Source organism: Malurus melanocephalus, unplaced genomic scaffold (genome assembly GCF_030028575.1).
Source record: "Malurus melanocephalus ecotype Western Australia unplaced genomic scaffold, MMel_1.1 scaffold_162, whole genome shotgun sequence".
Classification (NCBI taxonomy): domain Eukaryota; kingdom Metazoa; phylum Chordata; class Aves; order Passeriformes; family Maluridae; genus Malurus; species Malurus melanocephalus.
Window position 1 is genome coordinate 337,105 of NW_026623394.1, and position 10,917 is coordinate 348,021.

General features: G+C 52.8%; 1 protein-coding gene across 1 annotated transcript; it reads right to left on the reverse strand.

The window, feature by feature from the left end:
- Positions 1–772: 772 nt before the first annotated feature.
- On the reverse strand, positions 773–10,657 carry NLE1 (notchless homolog 1). Its single transcript, XM_057371937.1, has 13 exons — positions 10,622–10,657; positions 10,188–10,334; positions 9,887–10,104; positions 9,710–9,789; positions 9,368–9,444; positions 8,014–8,111; positions 6,484–6,676; positions 5,933–6,068; positions 5,610–5,656; positions 5,271–5,473; positions 4,238–4,397; positions 4,081–4,151; positions 773–3,642 (listed from the first exon to the last, which is right to left on the reverse strand). The coding sequence occupies exons 1-13, from the start codon at positions 10,628–10,630 to the stop codon at positions 3,630–3,632; spliced, it is 1,452 nt and encodes a 483-aa protein (XP_057227920.1). The 5' UTR covers positions 10,631–10,657; the 3' UTR covers positions 773–3,629.
- Between the last annotated feature and the right edge of the window lie 260 nt (positions 10,658–10,917).

Genomic DNA, 10,917 nt, shown 5'->3' on the forward strand with positions numbered 1-10,917 from the left:
GCTTGTCTGAGTGCAGAGAAGGATGCTTTCATCTGCCAGCAGCTCCAGAGAACACAGACATCACTGTCCTGAGTTTTCTTAGCACCTTTCATCCTCAAAAGCACTAATGGACTTCACAGCAAGTCCTTTTCTGCCATACCACACCACCAAAATGCAGCCCTGAGGTAGAAACATCACCTGAACAGTGCCTGGGTTGACCCAAAAAAAAGCAGAACAAGGCTGCTTTTCCTACTTTTCATGCAGAACAATGAATGAAGTTCATTTTCTTCCTATTCATTGAAAGATTTTTCCTGTCTCTCTCTCCCCAGGCTATAAACTTGCACATGGAAATTAAATTACAGATCTGGGAAAATATTCAAGAGATCATCTGAGTCGAACAGAACAGGAACATGTGGCTCCAAGGACCCAGGGAGCACAACACACRCTCCACTTGCATGGATAAGCAGGACACAGCCCCAAGAACAGTTTTCATAGATTCTAAGGCCTCACTTATCTAAATCAGCTCCCAAAGGTACAAGTCTGGCAGCATCCTGCTCACCTCAGTGTTATCTACTTCACTCCAAGTGTTCTTACCATCTCCTTCCTTCCCTTGCTCCATCACACTCAGGATTTCATTAGACAGGTAAACCTTCAGAGGGCTGGCACRCTTCCCAGTCCTTATCACCACTGTCCTCCCATTGGGATTTGTAACAAAATTAATGGTGGCATCAACTGAGCTTTTAAAGGAGAAAGTGTCCTGTGTCTGCAGGAMAGTTTCTGGCTATGCTTAAAATTATTTTTGTATTTCCAGTGAAAAATAACACCCTTGTGGTAAGAAAACCTGTGTGGGATGCTTAATGAGTAACTCAGGAAGAAGGGGACTGAAACATGGCGAGAGATCCCAAGATTCCTATCACACAGCACTGGAAAAGCTCAGGTGTTTCAGTAGGTTTTCTGTAAGGCTGGTGCTGCTRATCCCAGAAAAGCAATCAGAAAGCTCTAGCCTACCTTCTAGATTTGTCCTTTAACAAGAAGTAACGTCTTCCCCATTAAYAATAACGCCATCAACCCAAATTTGCATCTGCAATTCCCCAAATTAGCTAATTAAAGCTCCCATCCCCAGCGCCGGCGGAGCGAGGGAGGTCACGCGCTCGCTGCAGCTCCTGCCAAGCAGGAGCCAGCTCTGGAGGGAAGGGCAGCAGCTCTTCCTTCCCCAGTGCTTGAGCAGGCAGGAGACTGCAGCCAGGCCCGGGAAATGCTGCATTCAAATCAAACTGGGAGGGAGGAGTGCTACGGAATTGCTCAGGAATACAGCTGGAGCTGGGCCAGCACTTAGTATGCATGRAGGCTGGTGCTGTATGAATGGTAAAAATAGCAGCAGATGCTTAGATAAGAAAATACAATTTGGTTTACATGCAAACCCATCAGAGAGCGTGGTTCAAAAATCTACCCGCTATCAGATCAAAGGAAGATTAAGGCTGAGAGCTTATTCTGGTGTAAACTTAGTTGCAAGCCCTTTCTTCAAGAGGTCTTGCTTTYCTTTGGAAAACCTTTCTGCTCCAGCATTTGAAAGGTGGGTTTTAATCAGGTTTTATCTCACAGAAGCAGAGTCTGAAGGGATGGCAGGAGCACAGTCAGAGGCCACAGTGATTGCTTTGGTTTGGAAATCAGTGGACAAGGTGCACTGATTTTTTAGGTACACCCACACATGTACACAGTTCCCACAGCTCTGATACATCCCTGCCTCCAACACAAAACACACCGTGGATTGACAGGGCACAGTGACCCAGTACAGCACTCCAGAGGAGGAGACAGAGAATGATATTCTTCACTCAGGAAAAGCCGAGCGCAACCAGGAGCTGTCACTTCCAGCAARTCAGACTTGGGGACACCGAGCTGAACTCCCAAGAGTGGATTGCTTCCTTTAGCACAGGCACCCCAAAAAACTTGGAGATGAGGCAGGCTTCATGGCTGTTACCACTGACCTGCTCCTCTTCTTCCCAAGGGCAGAATTATCAGCTGGTTTTAAATCACCCTGTCCCACAACRTTTACCTTAGTGAATTACGAAAGGTTTTGTTTATGTAGGTGGACGCAATGTGGCCTTCACCATCAGCAAGAACCAGCTGGAAGAAGCACCCTAATGAAAGAGCAGGTAATGGGGTACTGAGGTCTTCCCAAGAGATTCCATGAAGATAGATCCTTGCTGACCTGGCTGGCAGAAAGGGATACTAACAGCAACAGGTACCACAAATCGTCTTCTCGATTATATTAAAGATTTAACTCTTTGTTCCAGCCTTTTGCTCATCTGAACACTTGCAGACAAGCAAATGGCCATTACTGCACAACTTTAATTCTYCAAAGCAATCCTGAAAGCAGAAATAAAGTCCTAAAATGCATTTTCTGCAGCTGGGAAGCATTTGAATCCCAAACTCCTGTTCAGAGTTGTAGTAATCACTGAGTAGGAACTGCAGTATGAGAGCTGTGGAGAATATTCTGACCTTCATGGTGACTTGCTGCAACTAAATCTGACAGTATAATTTCTGCTCCTTATTAATCACATCTTGATTTTCACTGTTTCATAAGCATCCTGGAAATAAACACTAACTCCAGGTCTATTCGCCTCATGATGGCTGGAAGCCTGAACTGACTGATAAAAAGGCTCATAAGCAAACTTACAAATATCCAACTGACAGTGTGAATCCCTCTCACCCACTGGGCAAGTAAATGCACTTGAGAAATTCCAGAAGGAGCCAGCTCCGTGCAATGAAGTATTGCCATTTTTGTGCCAGTCCCAGCCCTGCTGTCAGCACATATCCAGGGCAAGGGACACCACCCAAAGTGGCTGCTCCATTCTTCCCCTTCCCCACCCTATCCTTCCTTCCCCCCAGGCCAGTGGTGGACGGGAAATGGAAACTCTCTGCCCTGCTCAGAGGCACGAGTGTCTGATTTCCCCATTCCCAAGAACTGCTGAGACCTGAAAACTCAGCASAGCTCCAGAAGCCATTTGAAGTCCATGCCTGTTGCACCCTGRACAGATTAATGAAGGAGTTATGTGCTGTGGATGCAGAGGATCACTGGCAGATAATGCTCAGCACAGCCCACAGGCTGTGTGGAAAAGCAAAACCTTATTGGAATAACAAGAAGCCCCAAGTCCTTATTCCCAGCAGATCTTTGTCCCAGACATGCAGCCGAGCACAATTCTGCAATGTAATGATGTGCTGAATTTTCCCATTTCTCGCTCTCTGAAGGCCACACAAGGACAACCCTTTCTGTTCCCACTAAAACCCTCTTCTCCACAGGATTCTTCACACAGCAAGAAGGAGCACAAGCCATCTCCACCCTTTGCTTGCCCTTTTCAGGCCAGTGGCTACTGTGAGGCTGAAATTCCAATAAAAAGCCAGTGGAGATGGAGGCAGATGAGATACCCCTCCTGTGATGTTCAGAGGAAATCGTCCTGCAATGCACAGTCTTAATAAGAACTAAAATTGAAATTTCCTTAAATAAATATAAGGAAAGAGTCCATGAGGGAGAGTTGCCAGCTGTGTGTTGGAACATGGAGCYGTGCTTGGGTCAACCTCTGTCATCCATCACCTTGGAAATCTCCCAGGATTGTGCTGAGGGCAGGACCAGCAGCTCCATGTCACTGTTCCTATYGACGCCATCTGGAAAGAGAAAGAGCTGCTGTGTCCCTGTGGTCCCCACACAGCCCAGCAGGCAGCAGATGAGAGCAGCACAGCAGGGGCCTGGGGTCACCAGCCACAGTCAAATGGCAACCAGCTCCCAGGAATTTGTCTGCATTGCTGGGAGAGGGAAGAAGGTCAGAAAGGAAGGCCTGACCAACTGRTGCAATGGTTTCTTCCCCTCTGCAGGAGTCAAAACATTTGAGTCAAATTTCACTGACTGCTCGGCTGGAGGGGCTTTGCTTTCTAATTATCTCCCAGCAACAGTTCCTGCCCTGAGACAGGTCAGGTCTCCAAGCTGGAATTTGACCCAGTGCTGTGCTCTTTGCAAGATCAWGCCCTAAACTACACAGGTCTCTGCCAGGGGACTGTAGCCCTGAGAGGAGCTGCAGCATCCTCATGAACAAACAGGTTACTCACATCCGCAAACACTTGTCCTTCCCTCCGCTCGCTACCCTCTGTCCATCCGGGCTCCAGTCTGCTGCATACACCTGGTGTGATGGAAATCACAGTCACCTCTGCTGGGAGGAGGGCTCATTCCTGCCTCCAAACACCTCAGCTCCACCAGGCACCTCACCTCATCTGCATGGCCAGGCAGATCGATGGCCAGTTTCTTTGTCTTGGCATCCCAGACCTTGAGGGTGCTGTCGCTGCTGCCGCTCACCAGCAAGCGGCTGTCGGCTGACCAGGCGATCTGATACACCGCCGAGACGTGGCCCCTCAGTGATGTCAGGTACCTGGGGACAAGGACAGCCTGTTAGAGCAGCAGGCTTTGTTCCAAACCTGCCCTTGCCTTCGTGTTTCTGCTCCACCTGTGAGCCAGCAGAGTCACAGGATGCCCAGCACACCGCAGGCAGTCAATTGCTACAGTCCATCTAAAACCCCTCCCAAGTGGGCTCAGAACTCTTCATCTCACCCCCTCTGCCAACAAACCCTTATACAGCAGGCAATACTTCAGCCTCACTGCACAGGTGTGTCCTTCCCCTCTCTGGCTGAACAGTCTGGATTTAAAGGACCTTTAAAATCACTGACATGAAAGCCAAGCTCATGAGAATTAAGGTTGGTTTGCAAGGGGAGGACTGTTGTCCCCAAGAGCTCACCAGTACTCCAGCTGAAGGTTTAAAGCWGGATTACATGAGCATCCAAATACCAACAGCACTACTTGTAACTACAAGAATTTGCATCATCCAGAACAAGCTGTTCTCTGGCACAGGAACTGTTTAAACTGGGTCACTCTCCAGTTCTCAACACATCTTCAGGAGATCAGTGGAGTGGAACATCCCATCCCACCACAGCTGCGCCTGCTCTGAAGAACTGACCCTGCAGCAACAGTGTGTGCACACAGGTGCCAGGCAGTGCTGTGGCTGAGTCACAGTGGGGCTGCACACACAGAGCCAAGCACAGACACCCCGACACAAGAAGAGCCAGACAAGGGACTTCCTGAGGGCAGAAAAAAGCAGAGACAGCAGAATGACGTGGTGCAAATTCAGGCTGCAGAGATGCTGAACACACCAGAGAGCTGCTGGCAGTGACAGTGGGGCCCATCCCTGTGTACCCTGAGCATCACAGACTCCACAGCACCACCTCTGTAACAGAACAAACCAACTCACTTTCCCGTCCTACCATCCCAGAGCTTTATGGACTTGTCAAAGGAAGCACTAGCTATTATCCGDGTGTCTGGTGAGAAGAGGACTTGGTTAATCAATGCCTGGTGGCCTGTCATTCTCTCCAGTGGCTTCTTGTCTTCTGCTGGTCTCCAAAGAAACAGGGTGAAATCATCTGACCCTGAAACGAGCCTTTCTGGTTCCTGGCCCTGAAAAAGGGATGAAAGAGCCCAAGTCTTGTACAAGCTGGGTGTGGAGAGCTCAGAAGCACACCAGTGCTGGGGTGTCCASTGCTTTCACCAGTGGACAGTGTTAGAAGTGACAGCAGGGACWAAAGGGACTTACCCGGACTTGGTTGTACCTCTGTAGTGCCCTGTCCTTCAGTTCTGCCACTGAAAAAGGGAAAATAAGAGGGAAAGAGAGATTTGCAACCCTTAGATGAAGAGAAGTTTATGATCCTTGATGCCAATTCCAATCCTGGCTCTGTRGGTTAAGCAGGAGCATTTGAGAGTGCTCAATTTGCTCAGGGCAATTTGGGAGCAAAAGTCCTTGAAAACAGAGTGGCCTCCCCACATCCCAAACTGCTCCACCCTGGCACAGGCAATGAAAATCATCAATTCCAACATGACCAATCCTCCCCCAGCCTCCAACACAGGCGCTGCACTCACAGGAGCCTCGGACATCCTGGGGGTTGATGGTGGCCTCGGCCGGCTCAAAGGCACCGGTGCGGAGAACGTAGTCAGTGCTCAGGGCCATGGTGTTCACCCAGTGAGCGTGGCCCTGCAGCGTGCGGCACAGGACCCCCTGGGGACAAAATACTCTCAGAGGGGGACAGGCAGGACAACAGCCAGGCTGCACAACACCCACCAGATCCACCGGGCCACAGGGACCAACCCCAAACTTTCCAAAGCCTCTTGCCCAAGCCGCAGGCAAGCCAAGCAGAGAAGAAACACTGTTGAGCTTCAGGCATCAGGCTGCCTTGCACAACACATCAGCTCAGGTTGCCCCAGGGATGCTTCCAGCTTTTAGCCCCATTTAATGCTCTTAAGAATGAAAATATCACACAATAACTACCCCTTGCAAACAGGGTGTGACAGGTCATGAAGATACAGCAGCTCTGTTTCACAGGGCAAAAGCTGTGCCAGGAAGAGCAGACAAAGCTATCACATGGTATGTCCAGGCCCCTTTGCCAGCAGCCCAAGGGCAGCCCCTCACTTACATCCTGGCTCCTCCAGACTTTGATGGTCCTGTCCTGGGAGGAGGAGTAGAGYAAGCCATCTCCTCCCCACTTCACACAGGTCACTGACTGCGTGTGGCTCGTGAGGATTTTGTCACACCTGCCCATCAGCGTGTCCCAGATGCGGATGCTGCCATCCTTGGAGGCACTGGCCAGGTAACGGCACTCTGGATTTCTGGGAAAAGAGATCAAATCCATTTGTRCAGCTCTCCTGAGCTCCTTCCCCACCAGCCCCAGAGGATTCAAGGGGCCAGTAGGCAATAAAATACAACTTTCTTTTGGCTTAGGATCAGAGAGAAGCYGGGCAGGGGCAGAACACTGGCCTACAGAGAACAAGGTCCCACAAGGCAGGGGAGAAGCAGAAAAACACTTCCTCCAAACACTCCTGGGCTGCATATTGGAGGAATCAATCCAGGGTAAACCTGGCAGCAGAGCCCTTGGCAATGATCTTGTTTGCAGAGCTTTAACCCAGTGGCTAACAAGGGCACCACAAACTGGCACCTTCCCTGGGCAYGGGATCAGGCTCACACAGGGAGCACAAATCCATGGCATTGGGAATGTGTTGGATGCTCCCCTGCCTCTGCCATGCTTGTGGAAAGAGTTGTTGTGCTGGCAGGGCTGAAAGGWGCAATGTCCACCCATTTGGCTCAGGGGGCAAACTGAACACATCTGGAAGCAAATGGCCACAAACCAGCAAGGACAGCAAATGGCCACAACCCTGTCCTTTGCRCATCTTTACCATTCTGCATGGTGGCACCAGCAGTGGGGAGGAGCACAGCCCTTCCCATTGCACTGGAACCAGCTGAAGAAAGASAACTGCAGCCCTGGCAGGGTCGTGTCCCTCCTCTCCCATTTCCTCATCCTCCTCTACAATAATTTTTTGCTAATCCAGTTAATTATTTGCAAATAGCTGAAGCTTCCTACTGGCAAATTCAATTTGCAGGGTTCTGCTCTGAAGAGGCCCTTTTTCTTCTTTCTTATTTATTTCTATAACATCTTGGATTAATGACTGCAACTGTCCCACTCCACCCACCTCTCCCAGGGGGAGCTTTAGCTGATGGAARGGATAAGGGGATTGTACAGTTAATCATCCCTCATGATAAACAAACGGGATGACAGAGGCCAGCAGGATCAGGAGAGCAGAAAGGAGTGCTCTGCCCTTGGACACCACCAGGCTTCCCTGCTCCCACCTCAGCACGCCTGGAGCAGCACATCAGTGTTTGTCCAGCACCACAAAAGCAGTGTTTTCCACAGGCAGGTGTGTCTTTTTCCCAGGGGGAAAAGAGACACGGCCTGGCAGTGATTCCCCAGCAGCTCACAGGGACTGTGAGCAGCAGCTGGGACTCCTGGCTCCCAGCTGCACACATTTTTCCCAGCCCACCTTGGGAGCTGCTCTCCTAGACAAGCTTTTTCCCGTAACAGGAGAAAGGCAAACAGGAGCAATGCCCTYTGGGTCAGGCTGCTCTTTTCCATAGGAGCAAAGGGGAAGGGCTGAGTTGGCCCTTCACTTACATGTGGAGCGGTTCCCAGCACAGACAYGTGATCCATTTGGAGTGGCCAGAGAGCACCCGGCCGATCTGGCTGCCAGTGGCTGGGTCCCAGAGAAAGATCTGTCCAAGAGAGGAAGCACGAGGGTCGCGTCAGGCCACAGACATCATGTGAATCCCAGAGACGTGGGAGCTCCATTTAGAAAGCAGAGGTGTCCTTGGGATTGTGTTTGCACTCGCAGGGAACAGTGAGGGAAGGGGGCTGGATGCCTTTCCAGAATCCTGCAGCAATCAGCTGACACCCAAAAGAATGAGACCTGCTTGCCCTCCTCTCTGCCTGCAACATTGCTGCTACAAAAGTATCTGACTCAACTCYAAAGGGACACAGGATCCCAAAAAGCCACCCCGTGCCAGAGATTCAGCGAGTGTTTGCAGAGCACAGGGAAAGCCACAGCGCACTAAACACTGCTGATTATCAGATCCTGTGGGTGGGACACATGCTGGTTTTCTCTTGTTGATTCTCTCTCTACATAAATGTTCATCTTAAGAGCCAAGCATTAGTCATCCCCTACTTAAGAACCTGGGAGAAATAGAGAAACGGAGAACAAGCGGCTCTCTGGGTTCAATTAAAGGCAGATCAGCATCAAACCACAGAACCACCCAGGCCCAGGACATTTCCTTGGGATTGGCATCACAACTTTGGCAGCTTTGTGACTGCTCTTGTTTCTCCCAGACCATTCAAAGGTCAGACAGTGACTGCCCCTCTGCAGGTCAGCTGCCAGCTCCCATTTAAACACATGCTCCTGCTTCCCCAGGCATTTCTGCACTTCAGGCACAYGAATTTTGCCCCACAGACAAAAGGCTGAGCCCCTTTCACATTCCTGCAAGAGGGAATTTGGCTGTGTCTGTGTGGGAACACTGTGAACAGGCTGCTGCTGCATGCCTGGGTCACGCTAACAGCAGCCCTGGCTTGGCTGGGTGATACCAGTCCTCACTCCAGACACCTCCCTCGTGATGGAGCCGTCTGCCAAGGACCACATCCAAAGCCTGGACTCTTTCCTGCATGGAGGGAAACGCGTCTGCCACAAGACAGCAGGACTCAACAGCAAGAGCCCCACAAGGTGACAAGACCAGAGCTCTGCCTGGCACAGAGCCTTCTCGAAATACTGTGACACATCCACACACAAAGCTCCTCTGGGGAAYGGGAATCCTGCTCAAAACAACGGGATACACCCTTCACACCCCAGAAGAAACAAGCCTTCACCCCCAACCCCCCACTGCCGTTCAGCAGGTTTTGTTTCAGTTCCAGTGGGGCTGTAGAGGGACCCCAAGCTCCCACAGAGACCCCCCAGCCCCAYGCMGRGGGAGCCCACGTGTACCTGGCTGTTCTTGCAGCCCGAGGCCAGCTTCTTGCCATCAGGAGACCAAGCGATGCTGAGCACCCAGTGCCGGTGACCTGGCAGAGAGAGCACSAGTGCAGTGGGTGTGAGTGGAGAGCTGTGACTGTCCCTGCTGTCCCAGCAGRAAGCCACTCTGTGCTCCTCCTGGCCAGCCCCTCTTTTTGCACTTTGTCAAAGAAAGCTACTCCCTCCCCAGGCTGCAGTCTCAGACTACATGGCTCAGACAGCACCAGGCTCTGCTCTGCTTGTCCCCCCAAGCAGAAAGGGGGTCCACGAGGCACAGGGTCAGGAGCTGCCCTCCTGGGACACCTCTGCACCCACCTTTGGCCGTGAACTGCGGTGTTTCYGTGCTGAGGTCCCAGAAGCGGACTGTGGTGTCTCCAGAACCGCTCGCCAGGTACCTGGGAGAGGAGGAACAGTTCAGCACAGTGTTCCCAGGACAGGACAAGTGCAGCTGCTGCCTTGCCCCAAGTCCCTGCTCCAGTCAGGCTCYCGTACTTTCCGGTGGGGCTGAAAGCCACCGAGATGACGGCCTCAGTGTGTCCCTCCAGGGAGCTGGTGCAGCGTGTCACTGCCCGCACCCTGAACACCGCCTGCGGCTGGTAGATGATGTCCAGGACCTTCTCTGTCTCCACGCTCTGCCCTGCCAGGGTCTTCTCCAGCGACGCCACGATCTCGGCATCGTGGACGAAGAAGGCCAGAGGCACCGGCTCATCCTGCGGGAGAAAGGGCAGGTGAGTTAGCGAGGGGCGGCACCGGGTCGGGCTGGGGATGCCGAGGAGTTGGGGAGGGGTCTCACCTTCTGCAGGAGGGCRTTGCAGACCAGCTGCAGCTTGTCCGGGGTGATGGTGACCGGGACGTCRAACGGGGAGCCCAGGCACTCCCCAGCTTCATCCCGGAACTGGATCAGGAGCCGCTGCACATCCTCCTCGTCCGGGGACATGTTCTGCGGGACAGCGGGCTYAGTGCCGGGAATCCCACCGGGCAGYGGGCACAGCCTCCCACCCGGGCAGCGACACGAGCGTGGGCACAAGGGGAACCGGCGTAGGGCCCGTGGGACAAACACCCCGCGCTGAGCAGGACTCCGCGCGGGATGGGGGCAGCAGGAGCTGGACGGGGGAACCCCATGGGGGCGAGGAGATTCCGAAGCGCCCCAGCACTCCCACCCCTCCAATTGCAGGTGCTGCCCACCCCGGCCCCGCTCCCGTCCATCCCCATCCCGGTCCCGCTCACCGCGGCCATGTGCGCGCGCGCCCCACGTGGGCCGGAAGCGGCGCCGCCGGGCCGGGAGCGCGCGGAGCGGAGCTGCTGCCCCCTGGCGGCCGGCGGAGAGCGCCACGCTCGCCGTGGGGCCGCGGGTTCGAGACCGCGCAGGGACAACTCCAGCGGTGCCCGTGCGGGTGAAGTTTACTCGATTATTCTAAAACCCCAGGTCTTTGATACCAAAACCACTCAAGMTAAGCCRARCCCTCAYRCTSGATCCGGCCAAATCCACCCCAGGAWGCACAACTTAAGGAAACACAACCCTG